General features: G+C 47.6%; 7 protein-coding genes across 7 annotated transcripts; 5 read left to right on the plus strand and 2 right to left on the minus strand.

The window, feature by feature from the left end:
• Positions 1-102: 102 nt before the first annotated feature.
• Positions 103-3495, minus strand: BT62DRAFT_994098 (GTP-binding protein 1). The gene is made up of 15 exons (XM_043190452.1): positions 3160-3495; positions 2868-3110; positions 2657-2813; positions 2371-2601; positions 2148-2320; positions 2021-2097; positions 1906-1974; positions 1732-1858; positions 1526-1683; positions 813-931; positions 723-759; positions 638-668; positions 562-579; positions 355-507; positions 103-307 (listed from the first exon to the last, which is right to left on the minus strand). The coding sequence occupies exons 1-15, from the start codon at positions 3460-3462 to the stop codon at positions 278-280; spliced, it is 1926 nt and encodes a 641-aa protein (XP_043039997.1). The 5' UTR covers positions 3463-3495; the 3' UTR covers positions 103-277.
• Positions 3496-3767: 272 nt separating this feature from the next.
• On the plus strand, positions 3768-7437 carry BT62DRAFT_894465 (WD40 repeat-like protein; the record flags this gene model as incomplete). The annotated part of the gene is made up of 16 exons (XM_043183180.1): positions 3768-3838; positions 3895-4015; positions 4065-4219; positions 4265-4376; positions 4430-4536; positions 4584-4663; positions 4720-4891; positions 4942-5300; positions 5356-5427; positions 5475-5609; positions 5655-6017; positions 6070-6188; positions 6241-6429; positions 6471-6562; positions 6616-7226; positions 7283-7437. The coding sequence occupies 16 exons, from the start codon at positions 3768-3770 to the stop codon at positions 7435-7437; spliced, it is 2913 nt and encodes a 970-aa protein (XP_043039998.1).
• Positions 7438-7993: 556 nt separating this feature from the next.
• On the plus strand, positions 7994-9215 carry BT62DRAFT_986963 (NAD(P)-binding protein; the record flags this gene model as incomplete). The annotated part of the gene is made up of 6 exons (XM_043190036.1): positions 7994-8028; positions 8097-8149; positions 8207-8557; positions 8618-8690; positions 8746-9016; positions 9071-9215. The coding sequence occupies 6 exons, from the start codon at positions 7994-7996 to the stop codon at positions 9137-9139; spliced, it is 852 nt and encodes a 283-aa protein (XP_043039999.1). The 3' UTR covers positions 9140-9215.
• Positions 9216-9299: 84 nt separating this feature from the next.
• BT62DRAFT_919778 (uncharacterized protein) lies at positions 9300-9687 on the plus strand (the record flags this gene model as incomplete). Its single annotated transcript, XM_043184176.1, has 3 exons — positions 9300-9392; positions 9421-9531; positions 9589-9687. 3 exons carry the CDS (start codon positions 9300-9302, stop codon positions 9685-9687), a joined length of 303 nt encoding a protein of 100 aa, XP_043040000.1.
• A 379-nt stretch (positions 9688-10066) lies between these two features.
• On the plus strand, positions 10067-11684 carry BT62DRAFT_122795 (uncharacterized protein). The gene is made up of 5 exons (XM_043179762.1): positions 10067-10746; positions 10795-10977; positions 11031-11119; positions 11171-11411; positions 11483-11684. The coding sequence occupies exons 1-5, from the start codon at positions 10393-10395 to the stop codon at positions 11585-11587; spliced, it is 972 nt and encodes a 323-aa protein (XP_043040001.1). The 5' UTR covers positions 10067-10392; the 3' UTR covers positions 11588-11684.
• Positions 11685-12099: 415 nt separating this feature from the next.
• BT62DRAFT_894649 (kinase-like protein) lies at positions 12100-13482 on the plus strand (the record flags this gene model as incomplete). Its single annotated transcript, XM_043183188.1, has 3 exons — positions 12100-12597; positions 12649-13080; positions 13129-13482. The coding sequence occupies 3 exons, from the start codon at positions 12100-12102 to the stop codon at positions 13480-13482; spliced, it is 1284 nt and encodes a 427-aa protein (XP_043040002.1).
• A 359-nt stretch (positions 13483-13841) lies between these two features.
• On the minus strand, positions 13842-15642 carry BT62DRAFT_931935 (uncharacterized protein). The gene is made up of 2 exons (XM_043186244.1): positions 15268-15642; positions 13842-15213 (listed from the first exon to the last, which is right to left on the minus strand). The coding sequence occupies exons 1-2, from the start codon at positions 15294-15296 to the stop codon at positions 14229-14231; spliced, it is 1014 nt and encodes a 337-aa protein (XP_043040003.1). The 5' UTR covers positions 15297-15642; the 3' UTR covers positions 13842-14228.
• Between the last annotated feature and the right edge of the window lie 20 nt (positions 15643-15662).

Consider the following 15662-nt stretch of genomic DNA (forward strand, 5'->3'; position numbering starts at 1 on the left):
GTTTCGTCGGGAGCGCCAGAGGGTCAGAGCTCTGGAATTTCGGTGATTACGGTTTGTTCTTACCTCGATCATGGTAAATCACGGCTGATCAAGATCATATTTGGATCATATTTCAAATCTCTTGGCAACGGCAGGCAGGGCCAATGTAGCATAACAAAAATACACAACGGTCATCTACATGACAGCACCCGAATGAAGTAAAACAACAGTGTCCATCACAAATGGGTTGTACAACATTTACATACCTATAAACAGGATACAACTTCAGACCTGTACGCTATAATAACCGTGTTATGACCCCAAGACCCTGCACAGCTATAAGCGCATGTTCCAAGACAAGTCGAGAAATCGTACCTTTGTCTTACCCTCTCGGAATAATAGTTTCATTCCCTCTTTCACAAATTCGGGGTGGGAAATGAATTCAAACTGCACCGTAGCACGGTCCCCCGTTCGAAGAACTCCTTGGGGATGATCCATTCCTATGATTCTCACCGTTTGCCTTACAGCCTACCAGGAATACGTCAGCCTTTGATGGACTGCAAATGCGAGGTCCAGACATACGCCGCAGTGTAGCATGGCCTGTAAGAAGTCTGTCAAATCAAATCATCGACGCCGGTACTAGTCAGCTCACACCCACCTGGTAGTTTCTTTGCAGCGTGGTGTTATGGCTGGGGGACTAGCGGTCAATGTACAGCAGTCAACAGCAAACGAGACTATCGAACTATAGAATGAGGACTTGTCCCTCAAATTGCCGTATAGCTATAGAATCCACCGTCAGGATCCCACGACTGTGTAGATTCGCCGTTTCTTACCACGGGGAGGTGACTCCGATTTGCTCACCAAAACCATCCCCCTTCGGATATCCGCTTTTCGTACCCGCTTCAGGGCGAAGGCAACACACTGGCCTGCCTCAGCCGTCGTTATCGAGGCTCTGACAATCCCTTTTTAGCAAATATTTCGGCAGATACTGTTAGTGCTGGCGGGCCGTTTCTCCCCCCAAGGCAAAGATAAACGATTCACTGCGGTGATGACTTCGTAAGCCATGGAATCACCTAATGCAATCGATAGGGACTATTTTGGGGCAAGCACGTAGAGAACAGATGCACTATATTCTGGAATTTGAAACTAGTGAGCATTCAGAGTTTGCCTGATATGCAGGTGCGCGTGCCGACATATTTGCTGCGTTCGAAATTCCAGATGATAGTTTGTTTGTTTGCAATCCAAATATTTCGTGCCCATTTTTGTCGCCTCCATATAGTCGGCAGTGAGAAGTAGAATGCCTTTGAGGGATAAATGGTCGACCAGCAGAAACTGGGATCCCAAGTGGCAGTGTGTAAACTGATAGGGACGAAGAATTGTCCAGGTACTTTCCAGGTAGTCGCTAATGACATGCCCTCGGTACCATTTCTCAGCTGGACATCGATGCCCCCTAAAGCAAGCCTGCCACATGGTGCCCCTGTTTCCGCTTTGCCACAGAATTTCTTGGGCCGAGAATGGCCCGCCAAGTGTGCATGAAAACTCATACCTTTTCTTATGCATACTCTTGATGACGGTGCTCAAATAATTCCCGTTAAAATCCGGCCCCAGCATCACTGCGTCACCAGTCTCGGCGCTACCGTTGTTCACGATCCCGTTTACGACTGTGCCCACATAAGGCACTGACCACACGTCAGTGATAGAGAACTAGACGGTGTTACTTACGATTCAATGGCCATATTCTCCCGGGCTCACCTCTAGAGGCTGATTCGCAGCAAATTTTTCGCTGTCCGCCTCACTCGAAGGAAGCAGGTTGAGGAATGTGCGGACATAGTCAAGGCCTTCTCCAGTGACATTCGACACTTGAAATATAGGGCAGAGTCTAAAAGTGGGGTCATGTCAAATATACATACAATGCATTGTTCTTACTTGTCTTTTCCGAAAGAAGTCGCAATTTCAACGGATATCTCAAAAGATTTCACGAAAACGGGTATTTTGCTAGATTGTTTGAGACAGGGTTTGTTGAGGCAAAAGTACCACTCACCGACACCCGGGGCTCCTTAGTATCTTGACAACTTGTTTGATGGTCTCTGCAGCCACATTGGATGGGGTCATGTCAATCTTATGGGACAGTTTAAACAAAATGCCGTAATGAGAAGATGATAATTGACCTTGGTGATACAAACGACGACCGGTACACTCAAAGCCAATGCAATGGATAAATGTTCCTTGGACATTCCAATCAAACCCGCATTAGCGCCGACAATTAATATGACGCAGGAAGGGGCGCCAGATGTTAGTCCATAGAGAGTAGTTTTGAGATATCGCTCATGGCCAGCAAGGTCTATAGAACACGATCAATGTGAGGACTTCCAGAGTAGAGGCATAGCTTACCAATGAAGGAGACAATTTTAGCAGCTTGTATAGAAATCTCTTCCCAACCCAACTTTTCTCTTCGTATAACGTCTGGATCAGAAGAATTTGCGGTGCTAGGTAGGATCGGGGCGCCCGAAGGTCCAAAACCAAGGATCTCCATTCCAACACTGGAGGTCCGGCCAGTTTCAATCTCGTGTTTATGTCGAAAGAGTGCTATTCGCGCCCGACCTCTCCCATCGTCCAATGCACCTGATTGAAGATTCAGGCATAAAGGTATTTTCTTTAGCAAATACAACATGCGTACCGCGCGTCAGCACACCCAAGGTGGTAGACTTCCCGCTGTCCACATTTCCCACTACGGCACATCGAACTTCGGGAGTGAGAGAAACGTTTGGAGGGGGGAGCCGTAGGAGGAGCGATATACGTGGATGTCCGGTCCTAACTTCGCAGAGCACAGAAACCTTTCAAACGAATGAGCAGCTGTCTGCGGCGGGATCAGTAAATGGTGATTTTACCTTACCACCAATCCCCTCCACAGCATCAGTAATCTTTTGCCGCAAGGTGTCCAAGTCTTCCGGAGTCTTGTCGGGTCCTGTCCATCCATCCGACGAGTCTGTGAGCTCTCCGGAGAATAGTAACGCGTGGGGTGGTTGTGATCCAATTCGTAAGACATATTCACCATAATTTTGAGTAATCAAGACAGCAATCATATCTCGCGCCGACTCGTAGTCATTCAGCAAATTAGACTGTAACATAGTCTTGTGCTTATCGTCAGTACCAGTCAAATAAAAGAGAATGTTACTTTACAAAGATCTTCTCCTCTACCTCGGAGAATCCAGTGCCATCAGCATGCTCGCCCGGAATGATGATTTTGTTATGGTCGCCAGCTTTCCCTTTGCCCTTAGGCGGAGGATCCTTGTTTTCCTTATATTCGTCGGCTTTCCCTTTGCCCCTAGACGGAGGATCTTTGTTCTTTTTCTCCTTCGCCATGGCTGCTGCTCCCTGGAGTCGCCGTTTAGCCAATTCGCGATTGTGGATGTCTTCTATTTCGGTCTGAAATGAGAGCAGACTGGTCATTTTCGAGGTAGCGTCGCCCTTGTTAAGTGACATTTTGGTAAGAGTCAAATTGACAATGATTAGCGTGTACTGACTCGATATGCTAGTAATCTTACATAATCCCAATTACGCTTTGAACTAAGTACCAAGGTACATTGAAACAGAGCAATCTGCCAAAGAACGTATGGATTCACATAGACTTATTGAAAATAAGTACATCTAAATAACACAATGGAGCGATATGCTGACTCGGAGGAAAAATACTGCAACACAGTGTTTATCTGTGTTTGGAGGTCAGTCCGGTGTCACCAAACCTCCGCGTGTGACTGACCGTGTTTTCGCGTTTTCAGCCAACCACCATGTCGAAACTCATTTCTAACCCTGCCCACGGCCCAGGGACCACTAGTCTTGCATTCTCGAAGGACGGATCGTTCGTTCCGCCGTTCCTCTAGTATCACTGAAATGCTGACAAACGACGCGTCGCAGACGCGCTTTCACAGGTGGCCAAGATTGCATAGTACGACTATGGAGAATGGACGAAGGCGCCGAGCAGGAGCCAGAAGTGGCCCCCGATGCTGATCTACCGGTCACCTGCATTGCAGCTTGCGTATGTGACCTCGATTCGTAATTTCATCAACCTTCTCACCAGCCCTCAGGCGGACTACTGGCTTTCAGGGAGTGAAGACGCGCTAGTTCGACGGTACCTCAAGAATACCAATGAATATGATGGGTATGCTGCTTCTGTCAATGGGGTGTCGGTGCGATGCTTGGCCATCGATGCCAAGGGGAGAAGACTTGCTGTTGGTTCCGAGTGCGTGGCATTCCTAATTCCATACTACTAGCTCATATTCGACAGTGAACTTTCTGTGAAGGTTATAGATATGGAAGATCCTGTGAACGTCAACAGCTTAGAAGGCCACCAGGGCGGAGTGCGGCGGGTGACCTGGCACCCTACGTTACCTGTATTGGTATGTCTCTTGCTATCAATGTCTGTTCCTTCTCCTCATAAGATGATGTATAGGTAACTTGTGGCTGTGACGGTAAAATTATCATCTGGGATATGTCCAAGGAGGAGCCCAACATTGAGAAGCAGATAGATGGTATCATTCCTGCTGTCAGAGACACGGAGTGAGTCTTGTCAACACTCTTCTCAGCTTGAGTTTACACTGTTACAGATCCTCTGACTTCTCGCATGATTGCTCTGCTGTTTGGCATACATCTGGCGAATATTTTTTCATCATCTCACGTATTCATGGTGGGTATTTGTTTGACTGAGCTCTGCGGTTCTTCTAATTGAATTGTTTTATTAAGACGTCGTCGCTATCTCACGTTCTGAAGGGACGAAGATATCGACCTTCTCTCACAATGACGTTACCGGTGCAACCACTGCCCTAGCAATATCAGCTAACGGCGCTTATCTTGCTTCGGCAACAACGTCAACAGTATATGTTTGGTCCACCACGACGCGACGCATAGTGGCAAAGTGAGCATTTTTGACCTATCGCTTGCTCGCTGCTTAATTTATTCGCCTAGACAGTCAACAAATTCAAATGCTATCATTACTCAAATTGCATTCTCGCCGAAGCAAAATATCATTGCCTGGACAGATTCAGGTGGCCAGCTCATTCGCTGGATCGATGCTATACCGTCAACGATTCCTGATCCCATGAACCTGATCATCACAACGAAGAATACCGCAATCCAACAGCTTACGACATCCTTATTCGATGAAGATAGCAGAATAGATGACGTCCTAGATACTGGCGACGCTGGTCTTAGTGACGATGATGAAGCTGAAGACATGACGCATTGGAACGGGCCCAGCGATTTGAAGTATGCGCAAGACGCCAAAGCACCTTTCAAAAACAAAGGCTACATGGTGAAAGAAATGGGTAAGCGCCGTGTCTTCTCTTAGTAAACTCAAGTTACGATGAGAGATGTTGACAGTGAGCATTACGGAAGCTCAACCGCCGTTCCAATCAGGTTCGACACCAATGGATAATAAGAAAAGATATCTAGGTAATTTCAATACTTCAAATCGTCATTCGATTTCTGAACCCTTATAGCCTATAACACGATTGGGGTCATTGAAGTCACTGACCAGGATATTCATAACATCGTAAACATTGAATTTTTCGACCGCTCAACGAGACGAGGCCAGCATTTTACTGACAGTCTGAAGTATGATCTAGGCTACCTCGGTAGGTTTATGTGCATCAGCCTTTCAAAATCTCATTATTATCTAGGTGAACGGGGAGCTCTGTTTGCTTGTCAGCCCGAAGATAACCACGTAGCCAAAGTGACATTCAAGCCGTACGGATCGTGGTCTTCTCAAAGTGACTGGTCCTATGATTTGAAAGGGCAAACCCGCGTTCTAGGTATTGCGGTTGGGGGTATTCCACCGTCTACCAGTCTTCACCAGGGCTCCGAGGAAGATCTGAATGGCCTTGGAAATGTTGTTGTAGCTACCAACCAAGGAGACTTGACATTCTTGAGTGGTACTGGGAGGGAGCGGCGAATCATTGGTCTGGGTGCCGATTTTGTGTCGATGGTTGCGGGAACGGAATGGGTGTTCGTCGTTTATCGTGCTGGTGCAGCTACAATTGATGGTCAGTGCTGAGCCATCTTCTTCAGCACTTTGAATTAAGAAACCCGCTCTAGGATCCCAAAATCTGTCTTATAAGCTCATCAACTTTGATGATTTCACTGTCCGACAGAGAGACGTTCTTCCCATCCCAAAGAATCATACACTCAAGTGGATTGGTGTCACCGACCAAGGGGTAAGCGACATTCCCATGCCATTCCGCGTGACTTAATCTGGGCGCCGTCTAGGCACCTGCTGTGTATGATTCATCGGGACAGGTACACATACTTATGAAGTACCGAATTCCGCACCACGGATCCTGGGCCCGTGTAATGGACACAAACTTTCTCGAAAGAAGGGAGGGAAAAGATGAATCCTACTGGCCCGTTGGGATTACAGGAAGCACGCTGATGTGCTTGATTCTTAAGGCACGTTCTGTTAGGGTACAAGATCTGCAGACCTGATGAGTCTTCCACAGGGAAGACAAGAACATCCCGGCTTTCCCAGGCCGCTTATTCAAGAGCTCCCTATGCGAATGCCATTCCGCAATGACAATGCCCTTGAAGAACAGTACAGTCATTGCGTCTTAGGGTTGCCTCGATTTGATGTTCAACTTATTTTAGGGTAGAACGTAAGATATTGTTCCACGATATGGCAGTTGATATTCTCGACGAAGAGCTTACTACGGAAGATATTATCGCAAAGGAGCGAGCCATGGATAAGGAATTCCTTCAGCTTATCCAAGGCGCCTGTAAAGGGGATAACATTCCGAGGGCGATTGAACTAACGAAGCTATTGCATCACGTTAACTCCATTGACCTAGTTGTCAAGATTGCAGACTTCTACCATATGGTCGGATTCAAAGAGAAAGTGCTCTTACTGAAACGGATACACGAGGAAAGCGAAGATCGCATGTCGCTGGCTCGCGAGAAACGACGACGTTGGAATAAAGCAGACCCTCCCTCTCGGCGCTTACCTGATGCTGAGGAACCGTTCTCTGACCGGCGTAAAGCGTTTCAGGATTTTGGACCACCACCTTCAATACACAGACCCGGACTTTCTCGGGCTACTCCTACCGTTGAAAAGTCACGATATTCGTCTGTAGCTCCTGCATCTACCCCGAAATCATGGGCAGAACCCACTGCTTCCGAGGAAGATATTACTTTAGATGGCAAACGGAAACGCAATCCTTTAGGAGAGTCACGCGGTGATTTGATGCCACCTCCGAAGCAAAGTGAGTCCGCCTTAAGATTATCGTCTATCCTCTGAACACACACGTACATCTCATAGAATCGAATCCATTCGCCCGCAAAGCTGCACAAGAAAATGGCCAGAATCCTTTCGCACGAAAATCCGACATGAACAAAGTCATACAGAAGAGCGAGAGCTTTTTTGATAAAATTGACGCCGCTGAGGATCCGGGGAAGAAACGCAAGCATTCGTGACCTTGCCTTGAAACTTTTACTAAATATTTTACAGGACCTACTGCGAAGACAAACGGGAAGGAGAAGAAGGAAGGTCCTCGTCAAATGACCTTGTTTGGTCTCATACCTAAAACGGGTGAAAAGAAAGCACGTCCTAAAAACAAGTCCAGCGATGACATACCGGCCTCCCAGGCGACAGATGTTTCCATGTCGGACGTCCTACCAGAATCTGAGGCATTGCTTGTAGACACAGACCTACCAGATGATGGGCAGGAAACGCAAATCGTAGAAACGCAACTGGAGGAGGAGATGCAAGATATATATTGAACGCAATGTAATATACAATTCCTAATTTCCCAGCACTTGTAGAATACGCAATTGATATAATTTATCTGTTCGCCAGCAGTCGTTTATGTCAATTTGTAAGCGTCCAAGGTATAGCAGAAATTGTTATCCCATAGATTTCTTTCATCATTTCGCAACCGCTGCTCTCACTGCCCCGAGTCCGTGTCCATGTCTAGTGGCTGTCCTTACTTATGTAAGCTTGTTTAAATAATGAGGGTTGCAAGTCACTGCGATGACGGATAACCGCAAAACCGTCCTTATAACCGGGTAAGAAGCGCTTCTTTGTATATATAATTATGTGCATTGACCACATATTTCTTCCATATTTCTCTTAGATGCAGGCCTGGTGGTATAGGAAACTCCTTGGCAAGAGAGTTCATGTCCAATGGTGAATCATATATACGATATCTTGTCACTCGTGGACAGAAAATTTACTTCACATCAGGTTATCGCGTCTTCGCCACTGCGCGCTCCAAAGATCATCTCGTTGATCTCGCTGAACTCGGCATCGAGGTCTTTGCTTTAGATGTAACGTCGCCCTCCGATATCCAGGACATCAAGGCGGATATTTCTGAACGTACTGGCGGGTCTCTCGGCATTCTCGTGAACAATGCAGGCATTGCGTACACGATGCCTGCACTGGACTTGGATTTTACGGTCGTGCACAAGACATTCGAGACCAATCTTTTCTCAGTGATGCGTATGGTCCAAGCATTTGCTAGTCTATTGATCCAGGCAAAGGGGACGATTGTTAATATCGGATCCATCGCGGCCATATTGCCCTATACCTTCGGGTGTGAGCCAGACGTCTTTCTTTCCTTCCGTGATCGGCTTACTGATTGAGGTGTATCTGTAGCGTCTTACAATGCGTCCAAGGCTGCGTTGCACTCGTATAGCGACACACTTCGTATAGAACTTAGTCCGTTCGAGTAAGCTATCTGAATGCCGATATCTAACGGCCGCGTTTTGACTATTGGAATGTAGTGTCAAAGTTGTTGTGGTCATTACAGGCGGTGTGCTTAGTCGGCTTACAGTCAACAAGCGAGACCTTCCCCACAACTCAATCTACCTTCCAATTGACTCGGACTACCGCGACCGCCAAGGAAATTCGCAGAAGACCGGTATGCCAAATGATGTCTATGCACGTAAGGTTGTCAATGAACTCATCAAGTCCCGCCCGCCCAAGTGGCTCTGGAAAGGGACGATGGCAACCAGGGTCTGGTTTCTGTCGACGTTTTTCCCCAAGGGAATTTGGGTAAATAATTCACTATTATTTCAAGGGCTACTTTGACCTGTATGATGTATACAGGACCTTTTACTGTCAAAGCGGTTTGGTATCAATAATATGGCTGCGTTGTGGAAGAAACGAGATGCCTGATTTTAGCTTTCACAAGCCGCGTTTGTGTACATAAATAAACCGTAGAAATTGAATAGGAATGATTTGAACGAGCTCCGAGTCGCTTGGGGGTATGTACCTACAAAAAATCGGAATATCATCTTAGTAACTAAACATTTACTGTACCTTGGCAATTACCGCCATGTCTCACACAAATGGACGCCCTGAGCCCGAAGTCATCATGAACGTCTGTCCTGATTTACCTTCCAACGAGACATCTCTCACCCAACCAACAGTATGTCGACGGTTTCTCGTACTCGAAGGGCAAAATGGATGAGGCGTTTCGACCGGGGGGCATTCTGGAGAAAGGCCCTGTCAAACCAGTCAAAGACTCATCTGCACCCGCGATAAAAAAAGACGACATCGATATCATTGTGCGTCATGGGATCGTGCGGATTGCACTATGTACCGTCCTGACCTGGTCCCGACAGGTCAATGAATTCGAAATGACACGAGCACAGGCGGAGAAGGTCTTGGTTCAACATCAAGGGGACGTCGGTGCTGCTTTGAAGGCACTGATTACACCCTGAGGTGCGTCCATCTCTTGTCATTTTCATTCCACTGGGCTCTGCAGTTAACGAATACCCAACTATCAGCAATCGCGACGCGGGCCGCTCTTTCGTAGGGCATCCTTTCTGCTAAGCAGCTGGCATTGGGGATGTTCTTCAACAAATCGTGAAGGACCGAATGTCTTCGTGTGTGTCGTGAATCAGGTAGCTCTGACCTTACTGTTTACCTTTGCGCTTACAATAAAGACGTATTGAGTGATTCATTTTTCTTGGTAATACGTGCTACTTACTTGGCCGCCCAATATCCTGAGATATCAAGTAGGCGCCAACAAGCTTCTTTGCCGTTCAACCTACCACGTATCGTTCCAAAACAGAATCATTTCCCAGCGCTTATTCCAGGTCCAGACTTCTCCATTCAACCCAATTGATTCGGCATCCATTACTAGGTGCTCAACATCGTATTCGGCAATCTGTCATCACCCACGCCTTTGCCTCGTGTATCTCCCGGAGATCCATCCGGAATCTTTACATCCTACTTGAGCTTCGGGGTCACATTGAGGCTATCTCATCGGCAAGTCACCGCTGTGCAGCGAAGCACTTCTCTACCGTGACACAACTTTGTTCCTGCGTGGCATTTCCTATAAAGATCGTATCGCTTCACATAGTCTCCTCCTGGATTTTCCCGCCGTCTCCAAAACCTCCCACGTAGTACACATTTTCGAAAAAATGGGCCCAAGAACAGACAAACCCGCCGGCGCTCAAGCAAAGCCTCATCGGCCATCCATCAACATCCCGCCGACACCCGATAGCGCGACATCCAGCCAGTCAGCAGCCACAGTGACACCCTCTCATGCCGCCTCCTCAAATTTCTCCGTTCTTGCCTCAGCCACCATTCTCAGAGATGGTGCTGATCTTTTGTCTGCAACGAAATCGGCCATCCCACCTGAAATCGAGGCCGTTGCTCAGCTCATGCATAACCTGAAGGAGATGAACCATCGACTGAAAGGGATGTACGAGAGCATAGAAACCAATACTGAGAGGGCGGCTATGCTTGGGCCTGTTATCAAAGCTGGAGAAGAGGTGAGGTACTGACAGATTTGGGGTGTCGATCTCTGACTCGTTTTATAGACCGCAACGTTAAGGTCTCGTCTAGAAAAGCAGATAGCGAAGCATGCCAAGGAGTTGGAGACTCTGCGAAGAGAGCTTGAAAGAAGAGTGAAGGAACGTCTCGAAGATCGCCTCAAACAACATGTGACTAAGGAAATACGAGCATCTGTGGCACAGAAGATTGAAAACAAAGTTCGACAAGAGGTGTGTTATTTGCTGCTGCTTTGTGTCTGTTCTGATTCTTCCAATCCGTACAGTTGGAGAAACAGGTTCCTCATAGTCTCCGACATCAAACGAATGAACACACGCATCAAATGGTAGCGATCAAGACACATCTCCACAACTCGTGAGTCCGATTCTAAGGAAGGAGTCACTCTCATAATCATTTATTCACCAGGGAGGCGCGACGAATAAACGCGACCTTGACTCGCAAGGAAAAACTACGACCGTTGATACCTTTGGATGGGAGTACATTGCCGGCGTCTTTATTCCCCAACAACATCGATGCTTGTCTCGCAATGTCAGGGAAGGATGTCAAAGAGCTGCTGAAACATTACGAACTGGACAAGGCATCTCCGGTTCCACCGGGTGGTACATCTAAGGAGGAGAACATAAACAAGTTCTTGGATTATATAGGGGTGCGTACGTATTGAAAACATATTTCCACGTATTCCTATTCTTTGGCTGATCATGGTACTTGTTGTTACAGGCGCCATACCACGTCCTTCCTGGTCCGACCGTCCCTGAGAGCGCATCCTCCAAGGGGCCTAGGTTGGTGGCGCCCATACTCATCACCAGAAAGGCAGTTGTATGATATGTGTTGGTTTTTTGTTTGTACAATAATAGGATGTAGGCATGCACACGTGATTATAATAACCACAATTGTGTTTCTCGGTGAAAGGGCAAGTCGTGTTCTTCGTTTCAGGTGTGAGGTCGCAGCGAGGCTTGTTTTCTCTTTCTTTGCCCTTGTGGGACACATTGAATCTTTTGGCTTTACTGCGGGCACGCCCGTGTCGCTAATTGTCGATTCTTTGCTTGGGCCAGTTCAACGCCTCGACCGCCATATATAATCGTCTCTCGCCTTGGTCCCCTGGTATGCGTTCTGAGACCCAAATACCGGAGCTCACCTATTCGGCCCTCTCGCCTCCAAGTCCTGGATACCTCTCCCCCTCAGAGAGCGATACCGTGCAAACGCCTCTTCTTACCGAGCCTGACCATCTCTTCAACTTCAATCTTCCCCAGCTTGAGAACCACGAAATACGACGCGAGCGTCCTATTGCATCTGTGAATCGCTGCTCTGACAAGACTCTAGACGATTCTCTCAATATGTGTCCTCATTCTCCCTTGGATATCTCTCGGTTACCCCTCTCTCCCAACGAACTGTCACTCAGCTTTGGTTCCTCAACAACGGCTATCAACTCTTCATCGCATTTTCCCACATATCACGAATGTCTTTCATCATCGCCCGAGCATTCACATCATCATATCGTCAAGTCGCCTTTTAGTCTTAGTCTGGATGCAGACCGCTACTCCTCACACTTCCCGCCTGATCACCAGTTGGACTTGGATTTTGTCAGAACATTCCAGTTGGAGGATGAGCTAGGTGCAGGCGGATATGGCTTCGTCATGACAGCCAGACATCGTTGGGAAGGATACGAAGTTGCCGTCAAGTTCATCATAAAGGAGAAGGTACCGGGTTATGCGTGGGTGCAGGATGATAGGTATGGTAGACTACCTACGGAGGTCTTCCTGTTGAACTATATGGATCACCGCAACATTGTCAAAGGTTTGGACCTATTTCAAGATCCTTCGTATTTCTATCTGGTGCGTCAACCATTGATACCAGCTTTTCATCGCTAATATCTACACCGATAGGTACAAGAACTTCACGGTTCTCCTTGGTCGAACGCTACGCGAGCAAAACGCGCGAACCGGGCCTCTTGCCCCGGCTCCTCACCCATCTCTACTCCGTCTCTCACACCTTCTCGCTCTGCCGACTCATTAAATTCCGACCCAGCACCCTCTCCTCCCATGGTCTCCCCTTATCACCAATTATCATCGTACCTACCAGTCCCTTTGAAGATGTGGAAAAAAAACTCCCAACCCACTCTTCAGCCTCAGTACAGCCGACGACCTTCGCATGACCTCTTCGAATGCATTGATCAGTCGGAACACAAACGCTTATCTGAGGAGCAAGCACGCTACATTTTCGCACAAGTTGTTGATGCTGTACATTATCTTGACAGCCATGGCATATCCCATCGCGATATCAAAGATGAAAACATTGCTATTGACAAGGATCTGCATGTAAGTCATTGTCGCGTCTTCTGTAATTATCTGCTCAAACTATCTCAGGTGAAACTCATTGACTTCGGGAGTGCGATCGCTATCGACCCGACAAAGTCCCGGCCATATTATAAGTTCTTTCATGGGACAACCGCATATGCTGCTGCCGAGATACTTCTCAAGAAACCATATCAGGCTGCGCCGGCGGAAGTGTGGACGCTCGGCGTACTTCTGTCATATCTGCTCCATGGTATGTCACCATTCCGTACCAAGAACGATGCGATCAAAGGGCGAATTGTCCTGAACGAATATCCCGCATTGTCTCGGTCAGCTTGGGACCTGCTACGAAAGTGTTTGGACCCGAATCCGAAGACTCGTGCGACAATTCGAGAAGTGAAGATACACCGTTGGTTAAATCAATGAGGCTGTTTTCGCACTCTGCTGCTGTCTTTGTATTACGCATTGCATGTTGACTTATACAAACCTATCTCTTCGCCTAATACTATACCATGGGTAGACTCATTGTATTTGCAATTAGTTTTGTTCTCTCATGTTATATTAACCGTGCTCCACGTATAAATAATTCACCCTTTGGAGCGCCCTACCATCACTCGCAGAACTCATCATACCATTCTGTGAGTGGTTGCAGAACAGGACATGTCACGGATATCGTGCACCGTCGACATGTTGGAGTGTAGAAGTCAAGAATCAGATACATTACTGAAGACAGGAGCACTGTTAAAGTCTGAAAGTGCGGTACCAATTCTTTTTGTTTTGTAGAGCGTTGTACCTTCATACATGGTAATGCGCAGTCTTACAAGAACGTTTTCCTTCACAGTACGCGCAATATGGAATGCCGAAGGGGAGGTGTGTTGAGAAATTGCAGATGATCCATTTATGCGCACAGACTGGCCAGACTGCCGTTGAAAAGGACACTGGATTGTTTCCAAAGACACGAAACCATAATGAAGCGCTAGATACCGATAGATGTAATGACAGAAGTTGCTAGATGAGAATTGGAGTACCAAGTAAGGAGAGACAGGACAACACCGTCAACGGTGGTAATAAGCATTTGAAAAACAGACAGGATAGACTTCGAAAGAACGAAACAGGGCTGAAAAGCCTGACCAGGGCAACATTCAATACAAGGCATTTTAGAAGGGCTTCCCTCATCCAGGCGCCAGATTTTGGGACGAGAGGTAGTCGTCGACTTGCTGTTGTATCTGACCGACATTAACCGGAACTGGCTCATCGTCGGGATTGAAGAACATTTCCACTCGATGAGATTTGCGATGATCAGATCCCTGTTGGAATACAGCGTGACCTCTCCGGACAGCCGCAAGAGCCTCGATGTCAGGATAGGAAGCCATTCCTTGTTCAGTCATGTACTTGCTGTGCTCTTGGACTCGCTGGTGGCTAGGCGTTGCACGCGAGCGAGAACGATGGGATGTAGTAGACCCTTGACGGTGGCGAGATGTGTGAGTCTGGTTGTCGGGGTGCAAGGAGGTCGTCGAGGGCGAATTCAGGTGTTGCTGCCAGTCACCAGGGCAAGGGGGGAGCGGCTTCGAGAAACGTGAACGTCCCCGATGCGACGCCGTGCTGACGTTCACCGTAGAAGAAGAGGTGAGCTTCTGGCGGGTCGAGCCATGATGATACACCGTTGGCGTAGACGCGTTCCCGTGCACAGTTTTGTATCCATAGCGGGCACGCTGTTCCTCCATTTTTTGCTCCTTGCGGCGACGACGTTCTTCATTCTGTGCATCATAGAATGCCTGGAGCTTCGGGGGATTGGGCGGGAAAATATCTGGAGGCATCGGAAAGGCATCGAGGTCCTCGCGGGTGATGACGGTCACTCCGGAGTGGATGTCAAGGACATTTTCATAATCTTCCTCCTCCTGGAGGTCCGCATTCACGTTCTTTGGTACTGGTTGAGAGGCTGCCGGCTTGGTGCGAGGCGTGAATCGCGAGGTATAGATCTTTGCAGACTTGATGATATTCCTGGGAGTGGGAGACGGAGGATAATTATTTGGAGAATATTCGAGACCGTATAGGGAGCTGCGAATAGGCATGGATTTGGTGTGTTTGAGATTGTCCTTCTTTGTGGACTTTGCATTAGCGGAGGGGACATTTCGCTTCGTCGCAGACGAAGAGGAGCTAGAAAAGCCCCATTTTACTTAAAGGTGGCAGAGAAAGTGTAACCAGACGTACATTTTAAAAGCACGACGGAGACGATCCATGGTGCCTTGAGGGTCAAAGAGCCGGATGGCAAGGAGAAAGAAAACGGAGTAAGAACTTGAGCTGAAAATGGGAGCTGAAAGTCCAATGTTTAGAAAACAGATTGTGAGTGCTTTTTAAGTGGTAGAGTGTTCAGGATATGTTAGACCCCAACACATCGTGAGCAGTTTTTGATCACTAATTAAGGACAAAAGATGAGATGCCACATCAAGTTTGTGAAGACAATCAATGGGGGAGATGCATATTATGCCTGATTGGCGACTTACATTGTCTTTAATGCACCCGGGTCCTGTTATTTCAACTTGGTCGTTCCAACAAGGGAAACATATCCTCGAGCTTCGACGGAACAAGGGACGTTCTATAAAGTT

The sequence above is a fragment of the Guyanagaster necrorhizus genome, assembly GCF_019112545.1.
Source record: "Guyanagaster necrorhizus MCA 3950 unplaced genomic scaffold BT62scaffold_12, whole genome shotgun sequence".
Lineage (NCBI taxonomy): Eukaryota > Fungi > Basidiomycota > Agaricomycetes > Agaricales > Physalacriaceae > Guyanagaster > Guyanagaster necrorhizus.

What these genes read in the sequence shown, in the direction of transcription:
- BT62DRAFT_994098 (XM_043190452.1), bottom strand. Translation starts at nt 3,462, where the DNA reads ATGTCACTTAACAAGGGCGACGCTACCTCGAAAATGACCAGTCTGCTC. An exon ending in AGGTAGAGGAGAAGATCTTT is followed by an intron (nt 3,111 to 3,159) that starts GTAAAGTAACAT and finishes GATAAGCACAAG; the next exon opens with ACTATGTTACAGTCTAATTT. An exon ending in TAAAATTGTCTCCTTCATTG is followed by an intron (nt 2,321 to 2,370) that starts GTAAGCTATGCC and finishes CGTGTTCTATAG; the next exon opens with ACCTTGCTGGCCATGAGCGA.
- BT62DRAFT_122795 (XM_043179762.1), top strand. Translation starts at nt 10,393, where the DNA reads ATGGGCCCAAGAACAGACAAACCCGCCGGCGCTCAAGCAAAGCCTCAT. An exon ending in TTATCAAAGCTGGAGAAGAG is followed by an intron (nt 10,747 to 10,794) that starts GTGAGGTACTGA and finishes CTCGTTTTATAG; the next exon opens with ACCGCAACGTTAAGGTCTCG. An exon ending in AAGACACATCTCCACAACTC is followed by an intron (nt 11,120 to 11,170) that starts GTGAGTCCGATT and finishes TTTATTCACCAG; the next exon opens with GGAGGCGCGACGAATAAACG.
- BT62DRAFT_931935 (XM_043186244.1), bottom strand. Translation starts at nt 15,296, where the DNA reads ATGGATCGTCTCCGTCGTGCTTTTAAAAT. An exon ending in CTCCGTCGTGCTTTTAAAAT is followed by an intron (nt 15,214 to 15,267) that starts GTACGTCTGGTT and finishes GGGCTTTTCTAG; the next exon opens with CTCCTCTTCGTCTGCGACGA.